Source organism: Tenebrio molitor, chromosome 3, assembly GCF_963966145.1.
Source record: "Tenebrio molitor chromosome 3, icTenMoli1.1, whole genome shotgun sequence".
Taxonomy (NCBI): Eukaryota; Metazoa; Arthropoda; class Insecta; order Coleoptera; family Tenebrionidae; genus Tenebrio; species Tenebrio molitor.
In genome coordinates this window covers 22,436,819-22,463,613 of record NC_091048.1, presented here as the reverse complement: position 1 = coordinate 22,463,613, position 26,795 = coordinate 22,436,819, and the positions used below count along the sequence as shown (strand labels likewise).

Below are 26,795 nucleotides of genomic sequence, written 5' to 3'. Positions count from 1 at the left end.
ACGTCGGCTATAACGACGAAGTCGCTTTTAACGTCCTGCTGAGCTTTAGGTCAGGCCGGATATAACGACGTGTGGATAAGAAAAATCATGCTGCCGCGTGTGACGTGTTCCAATTGGTCCGTCGTATTGTCATTTATGTGATTCGCAAAATTACGGATATAAAAATGCAACAATAACAATATTCTTTTACTCGAGTAGGATAGAATTTGAGCCACTATCAACATTTGAAGCTTACTTATGTGCTTTTATACTTATTTTTTTAATAATTATATTTCTTGCAATAAGACGCATAGTTATATTTAATCTTTTCACTAAAAAATATTGGTCTTATGTAACGACGTCCGTTTATAACGACGGGATTAGCCGGTCCCTTGGCCGTCGTTATAAGCGACTTTCACTGTACTAAGCTTTTATATATTTTCGTCTCCCAAATAAAATTTCAAATGTGAATTTAGTGGTAAAATCGTACGTATAATACGCATGTTTGTGTATAATAAGATCTGTGATTTTTTTGGTAGCACGGAGAGGAAAATAAAAAAAGGACCTTGCTTTCATCTGTTGCGGTTTTAAAGATATGGATGTTTAAAAACCACCGTTTTTCGACCATTTCAAATCAGGTAAACCCCACCCTGAACATAGCCATTTTACATTGTATGTTCAGCGAAATAAAAAACGCAGTGTATAGTTATTCAGAACAGTTTTATGAATATGTAATCATTATTGTACAAAATAAAAACAATAAACTATAAGAAAAGAAAAACTATGGTGTCATTATTATTACATACCTACCTACCTACTAAGTTAGAACAATTTTTTGCTCTAATATAAATTTAATTTGCCTCAGAACAGGGTTTTTTACGCATAAGGTTGCCAACTGTAGGTTGCCAAGACCGGGAATCACATGGTCACATCCTTCACGTGAAATCGGTCGTTAACTGTTAACATTTGAAAATTGAATTTGAAACCGTTGATTCCTCGATCGTTTCTATTTGAAGAAAAACATTATTTACTGTTTCTCTCTGATTGTAGCGGGGTCGTACGCATGATTGCATTCTCGTATGAATCGTGTTTTTGTTCGTTTATTTACCATTAAACAACTTAATTTCGTGTTTGCTTTGTGTACAGTGCTGAGGCTGTTTCTGTCGAGATTTCGACATATTATATTTATTAATGGAACACCTTTTTCAAGCTAGTGTAAAGACTAAACAGTGTTGCGTCCCTTAATATTTCCAAAAGACATCGTTTTCTGAAGGGCGACGTGAACATTCTTACTAAGTGGGTGAATAATGTGCGCCATCCTAAGTTTGAAGGGTTAAATAAGAATCAGATTTATACCGGAACATTTTTTTAACACTGAACATTTATTCCATACTTATTCCCTATGTTCAGTTTTAAAAAGCACAGATCAATGCATTGTGAGTTGCTATGCAACCAAATATACATGAACACGAAAATTTTGTAAATAATGTTCAAAATTGTTCTGATTGATGGAATTGATCTACTATATCATGTATTGCATTAAAATGTCACACACATTTCTAATGCTCTGATTGGCATGGAATAAGTGCATTATGTGTATTTGTTTTTCAAACAACTTGACCATTTTTTAAAACTACATAGGGTATGGGCTACGTTCAGTGTTAAAAAAATGTCCCGGTAGATTTCATTATGTGTGTGATAGACATTTTGAAGAGGAATCATTTGTATTTTTCGTATTCAGTTCTGTCAATATCGTTCGTTAATTTGTAAAACGATTGAGCATTATTTTATTTCGTTTCTGTTGCTTGTGAAGTAAAACGTTTGTGGTGAAACTTTCTTTAATTTAAACCTTAGGAGAATTTAAATTCTATTTCAACGTATTTTTTCAATTATACCGTCGTTTGTTTTTGAAATACAAGGCCAACTTGATTTTTTTTAAATGGGATGATGGGTGAAATTTAACATTTTTGAATATATAAGTAAAGCATTTTTTTCTGCATTCAATGATATGCTAATAGTTGTCATTATTGATCATTTCTTAGCTTTATTATTTTATTTATTATTTATAACCCTTCCACTAAGGTTGTTCTTTTTTAAATAATCTGTGTCATTATCCTTTCACTTTGCTAATCAAAAGCTTAGCTACGGTAGCGCCGCTGAACGGAGGGTAGATAAACCAGCTACCGCCGACTCAATCGGTACAAATCAATGATCGCGATCACGTGGAGGCGACATTTACAGCTTTGGAGAAATTTGCGGTGTGGTTAGTTGGTTAGTCGCTCACGTGTACTGACTTTAGTACAATTTAGCAAATATTTAATAAAGTGTGTGTTAAAGTGCGTTGATAACTTGCGAAGATCGTGTCGGCACTAGTGCTTTATCGATATCGGCAAAAATAATCCAAGTTTACTGTTAAAAACAAAAGGTGCAAATAAAAATATGTAAGCTGGTGTTCATAACCTATAACCATCTTGAACTATTAAAAGCCTAATATTACGTAAATAAAGTGAATTATCGAGAGTAATTTTACTCGAGAAGACAATATTGTGAAAAAACCTCAATGTTAGTTATAAATTTTGATGGGTGTTTGGTTCTGTAGCAGATTTGTAAAGTGGCGGTGTTATTGACCGCAAATTATGGCTATGAGTGTTTTTAAGACGAGAGAGAGGTTTCCATCATATCAGAATGTAAGTACGATTTATAAAAACTAAGGTAAGTTGAAAAAGCATCTGGTTTTAGTTTGAACTGTCTGACGATTCATCCAATTCAAATGACAATAATGAAACATATTTTCATGGATCGGAGGATGAAACTGAGTAAGGACTCAAGTGATTTTTTCTCGTGTTTTTTAATTTGTTTTTTCATTTAGGCTGAATGGTGATATAGGTCTAATACCACAACCCTACCACAACAACATTAGTAGCATCGTAACAGATTTCTTTGATGGGTCAGATGACTCCTTGATGTTAAATAGGAATTATTTGTACAACTTCTCATATGTAAGTAATTGATTTAGTGCTTTATAACACGTGTAAGATGTATTTATTTTCGCCAAAGATTTCCAAAATATTTTACTCCGTTGCTTAATGAGAGTGGGTTACTGGAAAATTCTTTACTTTTATTGGTTAGTTGCATCCAGACAAGTCAAAAACTGATATCTTTGGGACATATTTATCTAGTACCACTTTAATATTTTTGTTTATTATTTCAACTTAAAATGTCTTAAATGGCTATTCATATTTTTAACACTATGAATAATTAATTTTTGATATTTTAATTTTTAAGTAACATATTTTGTCAACAGCCGAAAGTGATATTTTGGCCTGAAACTATCTTTGACGGGTCATTTCTGTTGGGGAATACCGTAAAAGATGTCGTTTACATTTCTTAGAATTTGACTAAATATCTATTTTATTTTCATTTACAATAACTTTTTGCGAAGAATTTTTTTGTTGCTGCAATTTTTAGTCGCATACTCGTGCGTTTTTGTCATGATTTTTATCATTCAGATTAATTATTCGTTCAGAACCAGTAGTAAAAAAAATTAAAATAATGATCAATAATTGCAATAAAATCTTCTTGTTATTGTTTAAGAATGAAACAGTCTTAGTTTCTTATAGGAATTGTTCAAACAGGAACAGGAAGGGTTTTTAAGTAAATATAATTACCTACATTACTTTAGTCACAGTGATTATGTTGACGTGATGGAATTTTTATCTTAACAAATGAATAGATAATATTGGAAAATTGTTTTATAATCCTACCTTAACAAATATTTTTTTAAGTGATTAATGGGACAACGCTACTTGAAATGTTTTCGAATGATTTTTCCCTATGCAAATTTTCTGGTAAAACTCTATTTAAGAAAAGATAATAATGTTAAGTTTAGGCTGTTAATTTCCAGAACTTTCTAAATCTTTCATGACCCCTCTTTGTAAAGAAGTTGGTACCGCTAGGTCTGTAAAAATTTACAGGTAGTTGGAGGGTTGGTTAAGCCCACGCAGATGTGCTTTCTATTATTCTATTCCTGAACTGACCTGTTTGCTTAAAGCATTGTTAAAATATTTTGAAATAATTTGCATGTTGAGCGACCCGTGAATACTCGAATGCGTCGAATAGATAGATAATAAAAAAATTCAAGACTACCTATTGCAAAGAATTATGAGCATTCTAAATTTTGAAAAATACGAATAAAAAAAATGGATTCAAAGCAAAAATTCAAAAATCCAGTGGATAAGAAGTTTTTAATTAATAATTGAATCTAAACGTAACGAAAATTGTAAATACCAAGTTTTATTGTTGGATTATCGTTTTATTATTAATTATTAAGTGGGGTGGGGGGCTGTTAAATAGTAAATCGGTCCCAATACCTTGCAGACAATGTAAAAAATGACTCGGAAATATATTAGGATGGGATTAAAAATTAAAAAAAAATTGAGCCATGAAGTGGTGGAGTTGCAAAAGGTGTATGTATTTAAAAAAATATATATACAAGCAGTGGCTATAATAAATTCATTTATTAGAAAATAATTAGGTGTAATATAAACAATTCATAAAAAATATTATATTATAACATAATTACATAAACATTTTTGTTTTATAATACAAAAATTTCCGATAATATTGCGGAATCTGGAAAAGTGCCCCGAATGCTTGCAGCGTTTCCACGTTGAATGGCAAGGGAAATCCTCTCGAAAAGGAATTTCTTTGATTTTGAATCGCCTGATTCCGCGATAAGTCGGTTTCCGATGACATTAATGAAATCGATGGCTTCTTTGCACCAAGGGCCTAAGGTTTCAAATGCTAAACCTTTAAACACGTAGTTTGACGAAATGATTGAACTATATTTGCTATGTTTGCGTTTGCAAGCCATTTCAGCGGCAAAACCTGAGACTTCAGATGATTTCAATACGTAACTGTCTGCAAGTGTATCTACAACAGTAACGTCCCAAACCAAAGGTTGACCTTTAATCCACGGTACTAAAGTCATCCCATCTGGGCGTTTTCCGTCATCCCGAGACAGTCCGTTTGGTTCTAAAGTTGAATTCACATGAATTGAAGTTAAAGACCGATTGATAATGGAATTAATTTCAGTGTGTCTTCATAAAATAATAATCACAACCAAAATTACTTTGCAGCATCTAAATTTAAAAAAAATATTTAAAATTATGAAGAACAGAAAAGTAATGCGGTATTTTTAGTAAAAATATAGCGTCTTGGAAACTGGAATTCTCTAATTCTTGCGTCGTTTTACTTCGAAATGTACAAGTTCCACGACGAAATTCCGATTCGCACTTAGTTTTTCGTGATCCTTCACACTTGCGAGCGAAAAAACGTATTTAGAGGAAAGGTAGTAAAAATATAGAAATCATTCTTTAAAAAACAATTGGAATCCTATTTTTTGAAAGTTATAAGGGTTATTATACATATCTACATTGATAAGCATTGGAAATATGTTGCTTCCTGTACAAATAATCTGTGATATAATAAAAAATATGATTAGTTGGATAAAATGTTACAAAAAATAATATTTAAAGGGGGGAGAATGATAATAATCAAGTGCTTCTTTCGGACGCGCATGTGATATACGAATTCTAGGAAAGTAGTCATCCCATCTCTAATTATTGCTAATTATGTATCTTATAAATAATTAGGAACTAATTATACACATTTTATCTTTTAAACTTTGATCAAAACTTATTAAAGTTTAATGTATGCCCGATACTAATCTAATATTTGTCGTCATTACGGTATTATAGGATGTATACGATCAATGTGCTCTACGTTATCCAATGCTCGTTAGTTGTGGTTTTTTGCTTGATAAAACCATGACCTCCAAAACATTGGAAAAGTAATTGATGTGTGAAAGTGAAAATTTCAGAATTCTAAATTTCTGAAATAGTTTTGAACCATCACACAGTCGAATGCCATTAACATATAAGTTATCAAAATGTTTCGCTGTAGAGATTAAAGAATGTAAATTTTATAGGAGAGCGAGATTGACACATTTGCCGAACAAATCGTACCACATTTGGTACCTGAAGAAGAACCACAACTTAATACGTTAAGCACTAGCGATCTAAATAACATATTAGGTGATAGAGAAATTAGTAATTTTGATCTAGCGACATTTCTCGAAGATCCTACGCCTAACAATAATAATGCGGCACAAAGAAAGTATAAATCTACGGGCAAAAGAATTGACATACAAGCGCAAAGATATATTATCGACGATGAAGGCGATACCTTAGATCCAGGTGATGAAATCGACGTTGAAACTGTGTTCGAAGGAACAAGTCTTCCGGTTTTGGAAGCCACTGACGCATTAAGTCTTTTAGAGCAATTCGAAGCGTCAGAGAAACCGCTCTTGCCAAGTGCTCAGCACAATGGGAATTCGAGTTCGAATTCGAATTCTAGCAGCATGGACTCCTGCGAGTCTAGCAATACTTTAATCCACCATCTTGAAATGACTTTCGATGAAACTACAACCAATCCCATAGAAATACTAGGGAGAATACCAAAAACTCCAATCGATATATTTGAAGATGATGTTAACATCAAAACTGTCGCTTATGATGGACAATCAATTAAGCAGGAACCTTCTTTTCATGAAAGTAACGAACAGGAAGCCGTATTTGAGGAGGATATTAAAGTATTTGAGCTCGATTCACGATCAATTAAAAATGAATTCGTCTGTCCCGATGAGATGAATGTTGACAAAGAAAATTTTGATTTACAATTAGTTAAAAAGGAATTAGTTTGTGCCGATGAGAGGAATGTTGAGAAAGAAAATCTTGCCAAGGTCGAAACACCAGTAAAAAATGAAGTTGTAGTAGACACCAAGCCGAAAAAAATTAAAGTAAAACATGAGAAGAAATGCGCTAAACCGAATATTTCCGATTCCAATAGCACTCAAAATTACGCAAAGAGCAAACACATATTGGATGCACTTCCTCAAGAGTTAATCGCGCGGATCAACGAGTCGGGAAAACGCAAAACCATAACCGTAATACCTCCGATTCCTAACAAGAAACGGGGAGCATCTCGTTCCGTGGATAACGCATCTCAGCATCGTAATAAAATTCCGAAAGTGAGCAATAACGAGCACATACAAATCGATCACGATTATTGTGCCACCGTTTCGTCTTATCCGAAGGAACCGCAGAAAGATTCCGGTTTTCAATCATCCGAAGAAGATGATCGCTACTTTATTAAAAATCAGCCTACAGTCAAGACGGCTGACGGCAAACTCATGGTCTCGTTACTCAAAAACAATACTGTACATAACTCCAATCAAAAGAAGAAGCTCAACATCGCCGAGTATAAGAAGAGACGATTCATAAGTCCTAACACGACTTCCCAGAGCAACTCGCCTATCAGTAGCACTTGCAGTTCGCCCTTACCCGAAGATGAGAATCTCAAACGTATTAAACACCAAGAAAAGTTGATGAAAATGGCCGCCGATCTGCTTAACACTCCTGCAAAGTCGGCCAAGCAGACGGAAAGTAACGTTGTGCAGAAAAATCCACCAGTGCTGACGCCTCCAGAACGCGTCGTGGTTGCCCCACCGAAAATTGTGCCTCCTCCTGATCTAGAAGTAAAGGAGTACCTCAGTACCGGTATGAACACCGATATCTCCACCATCAAGACAAGCAAAACCCTGTTGGCTTCTACCCAACAGTTGGAAGAGATAAAACCCTTGTTGAAGAAAGTTAGCAATAAGATTAACAGCAATTCTTTTATAACGTCGCTCATAGAGAATATTCCCAAAGTCAAAACTAAAACGAGCACTTACGTCAAACCGGAAAACCAAGAAGTGGTAAGAGAAGATAAGATAATTCATTACTTGAGGAAAGATAGATTGCCAGCTAAGACAACGAGTGTTGGGACACAAACAGATTTCGATGATGATATGCAATCCAGATATAGAAGGAGGACGGGGAGAAGCAGCAGTCCCAGTTCATCTTCCAGCGGAAGCATCACTCGTTCTAGGGGTCGCAGGTAAATTTATTTAACACTTCAATACAATTACTTCGTTCTTTAATCGTACAGATTTGTCTGTCAATTCTTCCATTTCTTTTTGCTGTTACTTAACCACACTTTCGTTATTACGATAGTCGACACAAAGTATTGCTTTACGTAATTTATTTTCGGTTATCCTCTGGACACATTTTAATGTTCACCACACACTTTATTTAGCTTTCCCTGCTTAGTTGTATACTAACACGTACGTTTTTGTTTTTCTTGTAGAAGGCGCGATAGCTCGAGTTCTTCGTGTCACTCTAGTAGATCACATAGTTCAGATTCATCTACATCATCACATTCTTCCAGGTAAGTATCGAAAAGAATGCAGGGATCGATTAAAACATGTTAGTGTAGATCGTCCCGCTCACGATCTAGATCCTTGTCTCCAAAACGTTCGCGCCAGTACAGCGCTGAACGTTTGAGAGAAGTAGAAGAGCGCAGAGTGGTCTATGTGGGACGTATCAGTAAAGGTACCACAAAAGAGGACTTGCGGAGGCGTTTTCTTCCATTTGGAACTATCACTAACGTCAGTCTTCACTTTAGAGATTACGGGTATCTGGTTTTTGATTATTTTGTCGGGACAAATATGAGGGGTTGATTTTGTAGGGACAACTATGGTTTCGTAACTTTTGGTAAGAAAGAAGATGCATATGAAGCTGTCGAACATGGGAACGACGGGTCGGTTTATCCCAAGTACGAGTTGAGTTTCGGTGGGAGAAGAATATTTTGTCAAACTTCATATTCTGATTTAGGTGAGTATGGTGTTGCGTTTTAGGAGTGCAGTTGGGAGTGTGTATTTATTCTAGATAACGTGCGCGAGGATGATTACAATTATTACAAATCTCGACCCACTGAAAATAGTTTTGATGCCCTTTTAAGAGAACTTCAAGAAAAAATGCGTAAGCGAAAGCCTTGACAATGTTTTTTGTATAGTGTAAAATTTTATTTAGATCCAATAATTTCATACGTTTTTTTTCCATTTATTTGATGTATTTTTTACTTTATATAGGTAATATTTATATTTATTTGTTATACCACGTTCAAGATACCACAACATGACAACTTTTTACAGTTTTAGAAATGTGTTAAGCTTGACACTGGGTAATCACTTTTAATCATGAACACGACGCTGTAACATGACTGATAATTTTTTAGTGTGGATTTGTATTTAAACGCATTTTAATTACTTATCAAATTATTAGGCTAGGTTAACTTAGGGTTAAGACGATTTTTAGGAAATGGTGCGCAGAGCCGTCCGTCACGTAATTTTTGCTACGGATTTTCATACAATTTTTGCCTTATCTCAGTAGTAGATTATTATAATTTTGTAATGTATTAGATTGTAAGTATTTGCATGTACAGCTATATTTTAAAATCGTTACACAAATCTGTGATTCAGGTATTACAAAAATTGTGTTAACAATTCTGACAAAAATTGTGCAAGCGGCTCCGAGCTGGATGAATGTGCCCATGATTAAAACTGGCTACTCAGTTTTTGTGTTTCCCACATTGGGCTGTGTATTTTGTATTTACAAATATTTTGTTATAGTTAAATAAACGTTAACGAGGCCTCAACGGTTGTTTTTTTTTTTTTTTTTGTATATTCCTGCATTTTCCGTTGGTAATTTTAAAATGTTACTAAAGGTGCGCTGGCTATTGGTAGCACTGAGGCGCCATAAAAAATTGGCGCTGTCACTGAGCAGCTGCATGTTGTTGAATTTTGTGTTTACTGTTGGTGTATAAAATTGTTGTGTTTTTTATTAGTGAAAATTTGTGATGGTTTTTGTTTGTTAGTTAACAGTTACTAATTATTGTTGAGTGTCATTTTTTTGGTAATCATTGAATTGTTTTTAATTCTCCATAAAAAATTCATTACGCTCCTTCATTTTATCAGTCTTTAAATATCCTGCAGATAAACATAAAGTTGCTGAAATTAAATACACCACTTACAATTATACAAATATTTGTTTAGATCTTGTTAACATAAAAACGAATTGTACACTTGAAAGTGAGGTTATATTATACAACAGGTAGGTGACCTTATTTGGAAATTGTAAATAAAAGTACTTATTTATGGTGTTATGCCGCCTTTGTGCTCCCGATAGGTTTATAGTAAATGTTTTTAAGGTTGTACGTCTTTTAGACATTTTTTTCTGTTAAAATATTTCTTATGACAGAATGTCTTTGTGTGGTGAACCTACAAATCGCATGATTCATCCAATAATAATTAATTAATCATAATTTTATAACGATATTTTCTTGTTAAATTAATTGTCTTCTCTAAACACCGAAACTGTGACATAATGACCATGACCTATCTCCTATTAGTTTAGTAAACTTAATTAATAGTTCTTACTCATCAGATGATTGCCATCCTCTGACTGATTTATAGCTAATACACCCATAATAAGGAGTATGTGACTGAATTTGTACCATTTAGTTTTTTCTTTCAGTTGATTGGTACAATTTGCGTTTTGATGAAATTTTGTCTGGATGTGAGCCAAGTGTTTTTGGGATCTATATTAATAAACTACGTGTTTTTAAAGTGATTGTAGTGAAAAAAATGTGAGTAGATATAACTAATCACTTACAATTTTCTAAATTTGAATAAACATAATTGAAGATGGGAAATGTCACAGTTGTTGCAAACGTTTTGTTGTTATAACACTACAGCTAATGCGCATTTTATAACCTCCTCCTTGTGGCGTATTTTTTGTGAATGTCACTTTTTTTTAAGTATAAATAAACTACTACTATAATAGGATTATTTCCAATTAATGATTGACTTATTACTGTTAAAGAATGGGAGTCGAAAATAATTACCCATAATATGAATAGATTACGCTATTATTTGTTGCATTAAAATAAAAATATAAACATTGTGTACAAATACGTTCACTAAGAAAATTAATCATTACGCAATTTGTGAATCTGAGATTTATTTATTACAAAATAAGTGAGAGAGGTTGAACATGTTTTATTTCTATAAATTTTCAGTATTGGAACGATACTTGACGTTTAATTTCGATTTAAAAATTCAACCAAACTATACGATGCGTGGATGTATTTTTGGTTGCATAACTGCAACTTCTTTTTCTTGACTTTCTTTGAATATGTATGTAATATGTAATTAATAAATGAGTTGATATATAAATAAATTATGCTTCATGTACGTCCACTTGAATGCTTTTGTAGATCTGTTAGTGGGAATAAAATATGTCACTTTTTTTTAGTATTTTGTTTTGGATTAATTGTAAACAATGGTAATGATTATTATTTATGTAAAGAGACGTAATCGCGAATGTGAACTGTGACTCTTAGGATATCTAAAAGCAACACCTATAAATATGTAATGGTTCTTCTGACTTCTGTGCCGCTTTAATGTCACCAGTTAATGTGTAAATTATATATTTATCAACGTGTTTCACGATTATATCTGCCATAATAAGCCAAGTGTAAAACGAGTATAGAATAATTTATAACGAATTAATTATTGAGTGCAACTTGCTGCAGTCCGAGTACAATAGTGACATGATAGTAATAATTAATGGTTGTTATCGATATATCGGTCTCCCATTAGACAACCATATAAGTCATTTAGCACACCAGGTGACAATGCTCAATGAATCAAATGAAATGTTAGCCATCAAATTAGATCAAAACAATTAAAATTCTTTTAGTCTCAAATTTTTCTGCACCTAATTAATTTTCAAACTATTTTTTTCTAGCCCCGTTTTGCATCGACAATTTAATAGATTTTATCGAATTGTGCGGCCATTGTTGATATACAGGTTGTTGGTTAAATTTAAAATAAAGTGGAAGAATGAGTGAGTCCACTCTGACTGAAAAAATTGACAACAATAACGGAACACCAAGTGATAATTCTAACAACAATGTAGAAAGTAGTAAAAGTGCAAATGTGCCTAAAGACGAAACTCCGGACGTTTCGCCATCGAGTGGTGTGAGCAGTGCATCGTCAAAATCAGCAGTCTCCAAACAGTCAGGAATTAGGCCGCCATCACGAATAGGAAGACCTTGCGGAGGAATTCAAAAACCAGCTATTCCAACAACACCCACGAAAAGTGAGTAATTTTATTATTATTATTTTAGTGTTGCTGCGTATTTGTTGTTTATTACGTCATGCCGGTAACGCATAATTCCCTAATTCGCTTTTTCTTTCGTTATGTTGACGATAAATAATAATTGTAACTGTCAACCTAATGCGTCTTTGTGTGTTCGTCTATTAGCAATTGGAGTTGTTGAGGTAGGTACGTAACACTACACTGATTTGCAATTTGTTGTGTGTAGTTGAATTGCCATTTTAGTAATGAAATTATACTCATCAGACATGCCTTTGAGACGATTGTTCAAGCGAACAAAAGAGCGTAGTCATTTGACTTACATTAATTACTAATTATCTGTTGTGTCTGGTACACAACGTATTCAGAATCCTTGTAATAGATCTTTCACAGTCGATTGCTGTGGCAACTAAGTATTTTCAAATGCTGACCATAAATCAAAGAAGTTATTTATTGTAATCGTTGTTTCCAGCTCAATTAACATATATCTAAATATTTTGTGCTATTGGTAATTTATTGGGATTGCATACAAAAAAAAATTGTTGCTTAGTATGGATCACATACCAGTATAGTTTCGTAAAGGAGAACTTGCAATACGGTTCACGTGGCACCGCGTCCACCTTTTGAATATGTATTTTAATAATCGCAAATTCTCAGTTTGATGGTTGCGCATTTGCAATTTTAATTCGCTGGATTTTTTTCAGTGTCACGTTTATCAGCAGGTAATAACACAAATAAATTACAACATTTTGAGTATTTATTGTTCTGGTTCGTTATTCATTTTGATACTAACATATCAAAAATTTTACTGCGTCGGTTCCTAGAATTGCCATAAAGATTTTCACTTTTGATTTCATTGTTGTCGTTTTTTTGTGTAATTAAATTTCTTGCTTCGCCCGGGCGTAAAACAACTCCATAACATTCTGAATATTTGATGGTTACAAATTGGAAAGGTTAATTGAATTCGCACTAACTTTAGCATGATGAGAAAATTGAAATATGTGTACTTGCTTGTATTTTTTGAAAGGGGGGAGGTGCAAGAGTTGAACATCATTTGTTATTAAGTAAAGTTTGTGAATCACAAAAAAAATACAATTTTAAACAGCCGTTACAGTAGAAACTAACTTAAAACTAATTTAAATTGTAGTCCAGTAATGAGTTTTTCGTCGATTAAAGTTAGCAATTATTTTAATGGTACTGTATGTGTCACTGTTTTGAAGTTACGAATTTGTCATGAAACAATTAATTGTTAGAGATAATCACTGATAATTATATTGTCTTACGGTTATTCGTTTTTGTGACAGGAATGAATTATTTTTCGTTTAAGATTTGATGAAGTGTTAATTAATCAAAACAAATATATCAATGATGTAATTTAGAAGGTTCCATGTTTTTAAAATTTAAAATCGCACTCATGATTAATTTGAAACATATGTGTCTAAAAATAATAATTACTGGGAACAGTAACAAAGCCACAAGAGCCCCAAAATCGTGTTTATTATTACTCGAGTTTCTGCAAAATGTGGTTTACATATTTTTTTTGTTATACCTGAATCATAATCTCTGTTTTTGACACTGAAATGCGTGCAAAATCGCCCCTTTAAAGCACTAAAGCTTTAAAGTAGCTTAGGTAACAATAACGTGCTTTAAAGGCTTCCTTATATCATAATATACTATTGTTTAAATAAATTCCACTAATTTCTTATGTTTTTGAAATTAATAAATTTTGCAAGATGCATTTGATATGTTCCTTGTTATTATACATAATATACAGGGTGTAACAGAAAAAAGTGCATTTATTTCAACTGGTAATAGGACTCATCTACTACAACTTTTCAAAATAATTTTTTTTCGAAAACAAATTTTGAAGGGTTTTAAAAATTAATATATGTATATTTAGGTACTAAAGATTTGCTTACCCGCTTATGGAAGGATTTTAATCTACGAGTAACTAGATTTAATAAAGAAACAAAATAAGGAGGTAACAGAAAACAAACGAAAGTGAAACCTTTTTATTCATGAAGCGCAATTGTAACTTCTCATGACATTCAAGAAAAACAGCAGTAATAAAAAAAATAAACGAAAGTGAAAACAGTTTATTTATCAAATGCAATAGGAAGGGAATAAAAACATTCAGTTTTTCCGATTCCTGTTGTCAGATTTATAAAATTGCATTCAACGTGAAAATAAAGGGGGGAAGAAACTTTACTTAGAAAAGTTGTTGTAATCGATGAGTGCTATTACCAGTTAAAATAAATGCACTTTTTTCTGTTACACCTTGTATAATTATGTATAATTTCTCTCTGAAAAATTGCCAAAGTGTTTCACAAATGGTAATCTATCGAAGATAATTTAAGAAAATTTGGTACCGCGTTATAATTAATTTCGTTCAACTTTTTATTGTTATGTGCAAGGTTTGCGCTGACGTTATCATGTAAGAACATTAGTTACTGTCCATTTGTGGCCAGTTAATTTCTATATCGACAATAAATGTTTGGAATTGTTCTGTCATTTGGTTGACGAAACAATTATAGCTACCTAAATTTTTCTGCTAATGTTGAAATTTTTCATCTTTGTCAGCAGTTATTATTTTCTTACGTGTTACCTAATTTTTGATCGGAAAATTCCTCGTAGGTAATTTCTAACAACGTTGGGTTGTTTCAATTTGTTTTATATTTTTCAGTTATGACGATAATTTTATTCCTCTATAATAAGCAGGCAAGAAATGTGGTATTTTGTCAGTTTGACACTGATTGACTTGACGTGTCTTGCTTTTTGACACCGATTTTAAATACATCTGTTGGCTGTTTGCTATGGCAGTACTATCCTATTATGTATTTGTTTCGACGAGTGATAAAATAAATATTGTAAAATAAAAGTAATATTTTGTGATTTTTAGTCCAGAGTCACAAAATCACCTCGTACTCGAACTTTGTTTTTTTCCAGATAAAAAAGTTGTGAAATTACAGTCGAAAGTAGTCACGACATTTGATTATGATCTCCGTCAGAGGAAGTTTTTAAATGTCGTTTTCAATTCCAGCGTTAAGTTTTTTCCGTGGTTAATTTTAAAGAGACGTAGATACGTCTAATGATGAGTTTTTGGAATCAAGGTTGTATTGAGTCCATAACAGAATTTATCTTGCACTTCAAAAATAACGGACAAAGAACAATGAAAAGAACTTTATATTAATAACGTAATTACATAACATTTTTGTTTTATAATACAAAAATTTCCGATAAACTTGCGGAATACAATACATATTAACTAAATCAGTTTGTAATTGTTTTAAACCAATAACAACACCTTGAATAATAAAATGTTTTGACTAGTTTTCGTTGGGTAAACCCGAGGCATCATTTCACTTTCTTGTGAATTTTTGAATATTGACAACAGGCAGAAATGACATTTGACTCTTGCCAGCGACTTGGAAGTTATGTTTGGCGTAGTGTAGTGCGGGACCTTATCATCGAAAGGTGGCAAACTGTTTTTTCCAATCCAAGCACCTTACGATCCACAAACATTTTGGAATACATACTTTGTATAATGTATGTAGAGAATTAGAATAAAATCCAAATAAAGTAGATCACATAGAAAAAATTATGAAAACAGTCTGCTGGTAGGTACTATTCCGCACACGGGATCTTGGCCAACACTTTTTTGACATTTCTAAAAAAAATGATGTAAACCAATCATTAGTGACATCAATAAATAACAATTATGAAAAATCACTTTGAAGTTTTTATTGTGACATCAAAAAAGCAGAGCTGACAACACTGTACATTTTTGACATAGGGTGAAAAATCTCACCATATAAAAATTGAGGTTATTAGAGATATTAGTAGCGCAGCATGTTAATAAAGTTAATAACAACTAATTTGAGAGTTTAATAAATGTCTTACTTTGCGAGACATTTTTAATAACACGTTCAAATGTTAGCTGCGAGTTTGCGTACCTTCAAGGACATTAAAAATGTCAGACGTTGGCTTAGTAAAATTTTATATTTATAAACCTAAATCAACAGGTCGTGGTTCTTTGATTAAAAAATAGACTATACCATCGGCGCCATCGAAATGTGAACGAATTTCTGGTGCCATAGAAACGTCTTCTGTTTTGCTTTAGATTAAATAAAACTTTGTTCAGTGACGTACTATATGTATGGGAGATAAGAGAAGATTTCTATTACCTATAATCTGTTTCAAAATTAAAAATCCACCAACAGTGCATTCTACCTCGAAAATACAACCGACAACGTCGCCAACTTTTGTTTTTAGTGTGTCTGCAAGTGTCAGAAAAGAGTGGGGTTATGAAATCAAACTGTTGGACAGTCGTTTTGGTCGTAGTTCATCGTGTTTTTTATTCTTATTTTATTATTTTACTCAAAAAGTATGATATGGTAGCTAAAACCTTTTTGTACATAATAATTATTTTGTTTCGTAAATAAATTCAACAGTTCAATGTTAAATTTTGGCGGGAGGTTGAGCCAACCCAAAAAAATTAAACTTTTTCTAGGGATTTCTTTTTTTCTGCCAACATAATTCAACAGGTGGTGGATTTTTGATTTTGAAACAAATTATAGCTTTCTATTATTACAAGTTTCCCCGAGTTTGGCTACAGCCCTCGCTTTTTCAGCATCGGTCAAATGGCGTGGCATGTATATCGTTTAAAAATAAATTAAATCTGCTGACAAATGATGTTTGTGAAAATATGTCACAAATCTGACACATTAACGCACGCCTGTGATTGATGTTTCAACACACACTATGAAAATTTGGCGTTCACATTTCGATGGCGCAGATAGTACACACAAAGTCCGAGTAATCAGTTTTATTTTTTAAATCTTTCATTATTACTGTAAGCTTCGGTTTTGTGAAGCATCGTTGATCTTTTAGGTTTTTTGATTCGTGTTTTGATGTTTTTTAATAGAATTAACTTACAAATCTAATTAGTATGTCGTTAAAGAAATTCCTAGCCAGATATTTTAATAAATGTAAAATACTACCAAAAAAACACTGTTATTTAAGATAATTATAGTTTATTAAATTAGTGGATAACATAATAAATATTAATAAATTAGTTGTCTTCTAATAATTATTACCTAAAAACCCAATTTAAAAGTAAATTATGTAAATTGCAAATAAAAATATTTGTGAGAAGGATCAGTTCCAACATGTATTAAAAAAATTAACGTTCCTAATTTAATTATGTTCTATTTTTTTGAAACAGCATGCCAAAAAGCAACAGTAATCGGCTTGTTTTTGCAGTACTAGTACCGAAGTAGTTAAATTAAGATAATTGACATGTCTAGACTGGTTAGGATAAAATATATCAAGTCGGTCATTAAAATTTTTTTATTAATACAAATTAAATTACCTAATATTTGTCCTTCTTGCGCTAAGCGCCACCAAATGATTTTTTTTAAACTGACCAGCATAAAATTATTTTTAATAGAGTTTTTACTTTCTCTTAAACATTGTTCCACTAATTTTGGATATCATCATTACATCCGTTATTAGCTTTCTTGTAAAACTAGTACTTGTGATTTCCAGAGGTGAAGCTATCGTTCTAATTATGTACGTGTCCGAAACAACAATGAAGATTTGAATAATTTGCGGTGCTTTTATTTTTCGTTATTTACGTATCATTAGTTCGCTGGGAGTTATTCCTGCTCATAGCCGGTCAGTCAGTTTTAAACCAAATACAGTCAGGCCCGTTGATACACCCTTGTAAGTCTCGAGGTGTCGGTGATACTTGCACAACTGTACAAACCAGTTATTGGTTTTTACAAGCTGATAAAGAGGTGTGCGTTCCGTAAAATTTTTGAATTTCGTTTAATGCGAAGATTCCATTCAGCTCATTTGTTGGTTAAATTGGCAAATTATTATACAATTAATGATAATGACTCCTTTTACCATGCGTTAAATGTATCGTAACGTGTCGAGGAGTGGTAAATTTTCAACAGATCGTTGCAATAAAAGTATTGTTGAAGTACGCCTAGCAGAAATATTACTGAGACAAAAGGTTGTAAAAATTCTCTTTGAAATGATTCATTAAGTTTGAGAACGTCCTGTTCGACTTATTTTATATTCAAAGTAAATAGAAATCACGCTTTATTATGACGCTTTTGTCTTGTAATTTAGCAACCATGAAAATGTGAAAAATTTGTTTGCAAGAAGCTGACGTTTTTTAATGTATTATAAAAAACAAAAATAATTGATATTTATATTTTTTATGAAATCTCATGCATTGTGCTGATACTCAATTTAAAACTCAATTATGTAGTGTAACAATGTTTTTACTTTTTTTTTTCATGGTGTAATCAATCATCGAATGCAAATTTAAATTTCGTTTTAAAAAATTTGCAGTATTCAGTGCAGGTACATAAACATTGCTACATTTAACACACATGCAGCAACATTTAAATTAGCGCTGCCAACTGAATCATGATAAAGCTTATCCATTGTAGACCTGAATTGTCCAAGTCCTGTCAGGTTGGCTCTGTGATAAACTTACTATACTCCGTACACTACGAGATTGCATGTTTTTTGACAGACACAGAGACAAGTGTCTACGCGGTAAAAAATAGAACAGCGCGCCAAAACTTTTTTATATCAATCATACTTGAATCAATAATTTCAACAACAGTTCGTAACGATTGAATACACTTGTACTGACATTTCATTCAGATTGACAGCTGTAATTCTGTCAACAACATCACAGGCGTAGGATTAGTACTGGCGGGAATTAATCTGCATGGCTACAACGGTTTCTTAAATAACGTGAAACAATTGCGATGGAGAGTTTAGTATTTTTCACTACGTTATGTTTTGGAACTGAATTTAAAAACGTGCAATCTAACGGGCCTCCCAATTGAATTTATATTTAGAGCAACCTATGGAAATTCAATTGTTTGCAACATTTTTCCAGCGTAGAAAATGACACAAGAAACACCTGACATTTTAACGAAATAAAATTAGGTTAGAAAATATTTTTAATTTTTGTAGTGCATTCTCCCTTCACGGAATATGATAATATGAAATTGGGAATAATTGGTTACCTACAAAAATTACTTTACACTGTTAAAAGAATTAGAATGTCTCCTACGCCTACTCTAAATATGTATATATTTATTTGAAAGCCCGATATCTCAGTGTACGGAGTATAGTCGTACCAATTTTAATTTTTTATTTGTGGCGGCAATTCAAAACATGAAAGTATCAAATTTTGACAAGTCCTTTGCGACAGTGGCGTTGAATTATTTAATTCTGAATCAATTTCTCTTTTCGTTTACCATTTATGCATCATTTTTATAAATAAACATTACACATAATCCTCTTCCATATTGAATTATTAGTAACTTTTTAGATTGATCTGTAAAACAGTTGTATGAGTAAACAAATGATAATTAAATGTCTCAATTTCTATTTCACATTTTGACACAAATGACATTTTTGTTACTAGATTATGAGCACACTCTCAGCAAATGTCCAAACGTGCATTAAATAAACGGTACAGTCCCTAAATTTTGACCGACCTTGAATTTGACAGTTCAGATCCATAATGGATGAGCTGTAGTCATGGCTTACTTGATTTTTTTTTTATCCCAAGGTATATTCTATGTAATCTATTTTTTTCACATTTGGTTTGTATTTTGATACCGAGCTCGTCGTAATTTTTGATTTTCATTAAATTCTCTCACAAACGTTATTAATATTAACAAATTCTTCTGACTTTTTTGGATCTATGTGTAGGAACGTCTTAAAATTATAATTATTGTGGGTGCTCAGTAATTTGCACTTGACGGTTCAGTAGGTATGCTTTGAACCAATTAAAATATTTAGATATGTGTTGAATTTTCAGTCAAAGTCTGTTGTATTAATTTTTTCAATTTACTTTTAACAATCCGACAGTTGAGAGATGTGTTAAGTTATACATCAAGCAATTTACGACTAGTTGACACGTTTTCAAATAAGAAGTGTCTTCAAAGGAAAAATTTCCATTTTCCTACGCGTTGATTGCCCACACTTGCACACGGTGTCTTCTTCACAGTATTTTTTACTTCAATTTAATTCCAATTTATTCAAATCAAACACCAGAGATTTATGTTATTTGTCTGAAACCATGATGTCAACTTATTTGTGAATGCTTTGTTATGTTAAGACGACAAACTGGCAAAGAGCATTATTATTACTATTAGTTATTAATGAAAAACGTGTCATTTTTTCAAGTCCACTCCTACAACTGATGACTTATTAAAACCTACAGCTGAGATTTTTTCGATTTTTTCAAATTTACTGCGCAGTAAATAACAATAAACATAAAAGATTTGTTTAGATTGTGTTAGACGTATAAATTTTTTTAATTACCTATGCAAACACACAAGATTTTTATTACGGCAACAAGTTTTAGGCAAAGGCAAATAATTTCCATAATTTACAAATACAACCTTTTTATGGTCACCGTACGAAATAAACAGTGCAGGATGTCAAGGAAGCGGAAAAAATGGGAAAGTCTCTTTTCCTGTGTCAGTTTAGACGTGTCATCGAAATTTTGCGCAAACAATTTTTTCCAGCCACTGCTCCACTTCAAGATTGCATTTAAGGAAGGAACAGCGGCGATCTTCCTCCTTTTACTGTTTTTAGTGGGCTTTTAATTGCGGTATTTATATTCTCAACCGGAGAACTTGACAGAAAGTTCGGTCCCCCCGTTTGTTGAGTGTCCACTCGTAAGACAACTATCTTTCAGTTCGCTTTCAGCGAATAGTCATAGTTAAGCGCAGCAGAGTCGAGGTGGTGTCTTTGCATTGACCACTCTTGTGCGAGAAACAGTGGGCTAAATGCCATCCGTCGCGTTCACCCAACCGGATATGACATATCACGGTGAGATACAACAATTAATTAAAAACTGGAAATTTCTTTGAAAAGGTCGCCGAAAGTTTTTCCAAATCGAATTTAGAATGTTTTCGGTTTAATCGATGCATACAGTTTTGGCTCGTTTCAATGTCAGTCGTAAATGCACAAGCAATTATGGACGGAAAGTTGTTTTTGACGTAGGGGAGGAAAATGGAATTGGTTTGTTGAAAAAAGTAATAAGTGTAAAATAAATTTTTTCACGAGGAGAACGTTAATTTTCTTTTTAATTGCCATGAAATAAATCGGTAAACATTGATTGCTACCTAACTAAGTTGCGGTAGCAACAAAATCTTAGTTAAGGTCATTTGAATGTGTTGAGCGGTGTTTTTCGACTGCACCGGGGCCATAATTGGTTGAGACAATACGCCGGCAGTCTCGATGCAAATGGAAATCAAGACCCGAACTACTGTTTCAGATTGAAAAATTAAATACGTAATTCGCACTTTAGTAGTCGCTTCCAAATTGGAAAAGTCAACACTTGTTAATTTCGTCGGGACGTGGCTCCACTTTATGTAATAAGTCGCCAATACGGTCCCAACGTGCTAATTTAATTTTCGTTTGTGTTTTTCTGCAATAACACATGGGTACATGTAGAAAACGTTCAAGGTGACTCTGTTCTAGTGCAGAATTGTTTATGATGTGTTAATACCACGTTGTTCTAAGCTCTGTTCTGCAACGTCAACTATGGGAGAAGTTTCGTTACGTAATTTAGCAGTAATTTAATTGTTTACTAAAAATAAGTCAAAGTCATTCGTTATAATTTATTTCTTTTGTATCCGCCCCGTCTCGGTAAAAAAGTTTGACGTCTTATTGTACAATGTAGCGTGATTATCTGCATCCGCAATGGCGCTAGAGGCAAAAAGAACCCCAATTCATTTATACGCCCACACGTCCATCATTATTATTAAAATAATCTCCAAGTGACCAATCAACGTCTTAACGACTGCATTATTCTCTCGGATCAATGCAGAAATACAAAATTGCCCAATTGACCACTCGGAAGTTCATAAACATCGCAACTTTGTCGCCAATTCACCAATACTATTCAAAACAACTCCGACGTCCACCTGTTGGAGCAAACGTGTGGAGATTTATGTGGGTTTGTTTATTTAATAAGTAGGTAAGACAACGGACATGTTTCACGCCGACTGAAATCTAATTTCCTACGCTTATTACTTTTTGACCCCTATTTATCACACCTCATTGGCTTAATTGCCATTTTCATTTCAATCTTGTACCATCTTGATCGTTCTGGGTTGTGCAAGTCTTTATTCCAGGCCATAATATAATCTCTATTTTGACACGTGAGTCACGGCCACTACTACAATTGACCCCTAGTGGTCGAATTGCCATTGCGGACACGTTTCCGAAAATAAAATGCTACTACTGTGCGGTGAATAATTAAACGTGGGCGCAAGAAGAATATTTTAATCCGTCACTCAACAGTTGACGAACAAGATAAAGGATGCTAATCCGCAATTTATAAATAGGCATGAATTCTTGCGAGCGGAAATACTCGCAGTTACGTAAATATAAACAGTCCCCTTGCACGTTTTTGAAGAGGAAGTACCAATTTTGTGATTCATTTTGGTTGTTGTAATTTACGGCGATTTATCCTTTGATAATGTTGCTAAGTCGTGCGTTGTTGTTTTTGAACGTAACAGTTCCGTGTCAATGTCGTTTTTCGTCACTAATAAATATTCAGTGAGTTTGCTGCTTCGACTAGCGTCGGAATCTCCGGTTTGCTTCCTTGACACTCTCCACCTTCTATGCTAAGGTTAACCTACATGTGACCGAGAAAAGCTGTCGATGTAGGTGTGGGCGATCAATGTTTTAAATACTGTTTAATCGTAATTAAATTTATTACGTCAACTAAAAATAGAATTTACGACAAATAACACCTGTATGGAAAAATTTCAAGCATACACTGTTTGATGGTTCCCAGAATATTCTTCTTCTTAATTTTGTTGTGGAGTAGTTTCAATATTGAAAAGTACTAAAATGTTTACATTATGAAGTCATTGGGAGGGAGTGTTGGCCATTCCATTTCTTCAAAACACGCGTCACTACTACTTTTAAAAAATATAAATTATTATTAACATTTAGACTGTTGCGATATGTTGCTATTCGTATTTTACCATTTTGTAATGGAAAGTTGTGGTTCTGCCAACCCTGCAATCATCACAGTAAATCAATAATAATCAGTATTTACTTGGAACTGATCACGTCATTAACAGCTCAGATTTAATAACTTGAAATATAAATAAAGTGGGTTGCTTGTGGGTAGATTTAGACTTTTAATTTGCTAGAAGTTTCGAAATACCAAGTCAAGGTTCTTTGGTTTACTCTGAATTGTGCGTTTCAATTAAGGGATGATTTTTGTGATGCCTACGCTCTGTTTAAAAAATCGCCATCTTTCAAGGAAATTTTATCAAGTTTTCGACTAACACTAGTACTATAATTTTTTTGTGTTTTGTGGCTCTCTAGATAGTTCTGATGATTCCTTGAGAAGACTGACCGACGATTTTGGAAGGCACAAGTTGTCAGGTATGTATCAAAGAATTATTTTGTACAGACCTTCATTCGAATTTGCACTGTTCTTCGACTCCAGTACAAAGTGCATATTGCAGTATTGTCGCAACTTGTTTGTAACTGTGTTAATTAGAACTGTTGTTGACTTAGCGTGACACAGCAGGCGTTTCGTTTGACTCGAATTTATGTAAATTAAGCTTGTATAATGGAGTGTCAGAAAGGTAATACTGTAATATGTCCCAATTGGACTGAATTATTTCTGTGCATGTCATCATTGTTCTTAATTGCATATCTGGGTGGTGTTAGATCTTATGGAAGCGGATGAGAGCGAGGAAGACGGTTTCGATTATATAAAATCTTCACCACGTCGTAAAAGATACTCTTCTAGTAAGTCTTCACTCTTCACTCATTGCATTTTTGTGTGTACACGTTGTCTTGTTGCACATCGCACGTAATTTTATGTTGCTTTTTGTGTTGCTTGCATAGTTGGTAGTACTGCTTCATCTATGGATGGTCTTTGGGATTTGCATCCGAGACGCTTGAGCGAAGCAGGACTCAGTCGTCATTCAGGTATCTATCATCCATCACCGACTTTTTCCATTTCAATTTCTTTCTATCCTTGACGTACGTTTTCCGGTAGATTCCAGTGCCGTCTTGACGGAAGACACTGATAGTTTTATAATTGGTCAGAGAGTATGGGTTGGAGGCACCAAGCCTGGTACCATCGCTTACATCGGGGAAACTCAGTTTGCCCCGGGTGATTGGGCTGGCATTGCACTGGACGAGCCAATCGGTAGATTTTGACATTCGAGTGTTTGGTCCGGTGTAAACCGAGGAATTTCAGGCAAGAATGACGGTTCCGTAGCCGGCACCAGATATTTCCAGTGCGAAAATAAGAAGGGTGTGTTTTCGCGGCTGACGCGCCTCACGAGAGTACCGCTAGAGCAGCCTGGAATGGGTTCCGGCGAAGCGATCACACCCCCTAACAACGGGGTGAGAAGAAGTCCGATTTCACCGACGGGTAGCACCAGAAGCCTATTAAAATCACCGGTGTCTCTAAGTACTGCACCGTACCCCAAGCAAAATGTCTTAGTAAAGCTTGCATTTTTGAAGGCAATTCAAACACAAGCCTAACCTCAAGTGCCACACACGTCGATTTCAAAATCGGCGATCGAGTTATCATTAAAAGTACCCAAGGTTCCAAAATCGGTACCGTCAAATACATGGGCCTCACCGATTTCGCCCCAGGCGAATGGGTCGGTGTGGAACTGGACGACCCCAGAGGAAAGAACGATGGTTCGGTTGAAGGAAAAAGGTTTTTTGAAGCGGCGCCTTTGAAAAGCTGTTCACATTTTCGCTTTTAGGTACTTCGAATGCCGTCCACATTTCGGGCTCTTTGCACCCATTTCTAAAGTGAGCAAGTCGCCGTCCAAGCACAAACCAGGCGCTTGCATTGTACATTCTTCCGGACCAGGATTGCCTCCTAGCGGACTAAAACGGGCCAATTCGAAGGAGTCTATGACGTCTTTGGCTTCCAAGACTAGCGCTGCTTCCAGCGTTAGGAGGGTAAGGCTCGGAGTCAATTCATTAACTCCAAAGGTAGGTTGAGTGTTGTCTGGAATCTTTAAAACGCTGTCACGAATCCTTGAGACAACACCAACCAACCACAAGATAAGTCGAGTGTGGTTACATTAAACATTAAGTTAATACGCATGGTTTTTTACGGTAACTGGTTACGTGATTTAATGGGCGAATTTAATGGGTACGTCGAATGTTGCTCTCAGGTCCATCTAAATTGCGTAGCCGCACACTATGTATAACACGATTCGATTGTTTTAATTTATTTTTTTGTTGGTTTGTGTTGGTTTATTAATTATTTTCATTTGCATAACATTTTTGGTTTGATTTTTTTTAACTGGATTGTTTTCAAAAACAAACTAACGTACTTATATGCCCGGTGTGATTTTTGTTTGTTTGCCAGAAGGTATCGCCAAAAACTTCAACGCCTATACCGACGAGGACTGCCCTCCAGGTAACTTATTAAATCTGGTGCTCTGTCAAGATGCAGTAAAACCGTTGGCTTTCGCTTCAAACGCATTTTTATTTAATTATTAACTATGATAAAAGTGCCGCTCTAGATGTAGATGTTGAATGGTTCTTAGTTTATTTGGTAGCGACTATAACAGTGTTATTAGTTGTGTAGTTAGTGTTACAATTATGTTCTGTAGTAATTGTTGTTTTTAAATTAATAAATATCTTACTCACCCATCATGAATCCAAGGGTTCCAAAGTGTCTGGTTTCGAAGAGTTGATTTTTTTTATTTGATGTGGGAGTTTTATTAATTCCGATGAGTTATGTACGATGATGCGCTTCGGTAATGTGTGGGTTTTACCGATATAACAGCAAATTTTGCAAAAATCAACGAATTAAAAGGAAGTAAATATAATTAATCAGTTGTTTAAAAATTGAGAGTGTATAATTATTACTAAACAATGGTCATGATAAAGTTATAAATCTTCAGTAATCGGTGTCTCTTTTACTTTTTATATGGTTATTGTGATATTTAAACCCACCAATAAATTATTAACTTTCTTCAATTCAACAATGTCATGATTCACATTTATATTTTAATAACCGTCATAATAAATATTAGTGGATATTTGTGGAGTTCATTATTAGTGCGAGAGTGCGACTTAAAATCTTGACTCTATTACATATCCACACGACGAAAAGGTTGCTCAGGTGCTGTACCCGTATTTTTAATCTTGAAAGTTCATTTGTTGTCATAGAAACCATTTGGATCCAATATCCAATTTTAGTCCGGCGTAATGTAAAAGTTGCTTTATTTAGTTTAATTGAAATTAAATTGGACGATCTGCGTTCGCACTACATCTGCTGTGTGGATTATTTTTAAATTTAGTTTAAGTAATTTGTAATTTTAGGTGCGTTTTTAGCTAGACGAAAACTTCATCAGGCAATAAGAAGTGTTGAGGGTTTATTGAACAATACGAAAATTTGAAAATGCATAAATTAGCGTTGTTTTGACACTTTATGAATCGATATTAAATTTAGTTCATTTAATATTTAATCAATACTTTAAAATGGAAATTGCCAATTTTCTACCGGATTTATTGATGTGTGTATTTAGTCTTTTCCAATTAAAACTGTGCTATTTACCCTGTTCATCGACAATCATTCAGATTTCTTCGGTAAATAATAAAGACTACTATAATTATGTACCTGTTCAAGACAATTTGATCTATAGATAT

At 33.8% G+C, this 26,795-nt stretch overlaps 2 protein-coding genes and 1 long non-coding RNA gene across 6 annotated transcripts; 2 read left to right on the top strand and 1 right to left on the bottom strand.

Annotated features, from left to right (window-relative positions):
• Positions 1–2,195: 2,195 nt before the first annotated feature.
• srl (spargel) lies at positions 2,196–9,579 on the top strand. The gene is made up of 8 exons (XM_069042466.1): positions 2,196–2,666; positions 2,719–2,795; positions 2,849–2,978; positions 5,969–7,980; positions 8,230–8,310; positions 8,359–8,556; positions 8,611–8,756; positions 8,811–9,579. The coding sequence occupies exons 1-8, from the start codon at positions 2,616–2,618 to the stop codon at positions 8,918–8,920; spliced, it is 2,805 nt and encodes a 934-aa protein (XP_068898567.1). The 5' UTR covers positions 2,196–2,615; the 3' UTR covers positions 8,921–9,579.
• A 400-nt stretch (positions 9,580–9,979) lies between these two features.
• LOC138126698 (uncharacterized) lies at positions 9,980–10,719 on the bottom strand. The gene is made up of 2 exons (XR_011157928.1): positions 10,596–10,719; positions 9,980–10,521 (listed from the first exon to the last, which is right to left on the bottom strand). It is a non-coding gene; the product is annotated as an uncharacterized lncRNA (long non-coding RNA).
• Positions 10,489–25,800, top strand: LOC138126694 (restin homolog). 4 transcript variants are annotated; one of them, XM_069042470.1, is made up of 10 exons: positions 10,489–10,569; positions 11,733–12,086; positions 23,481–23,540; positions 23,832–23,912; positions 24,012–24,095; positions 24,166–24,318; positions 24,370–24,585; positions 24,639–24,840; positions 24,890–25,091; positions 25,510–25,800. In XM_069042470.1, exons 2-10 carry the CDS (start codon positions 11,828–11,830, stop codon positions 25,567–25,569), a joined length of 1,317 nt encoding a protein of 438 aa, XP_068898571.1. In that variant the 5' UTR covers positions 10,489–10,569; positions 11,733–11,827; the 3' UTR covers positions 25,570–25,800. The 4 variants fall into 4 exon arrangements, with proteins under 4 accessions (XP_068898571.1, XP_068898570.1, XP_068898569.1 ...); XM_069042469.1 differs by having other exon boundaries at positions 10,490–10,569; positions 25,507–25,800; XM_069042468.1 differs by having other exon boundaries at positions 10,490–10,569; positions 24,890–25,124.
• The last annotated feature ends 995 nt before the right edge of the window (positions 25,801–26,795 follow it).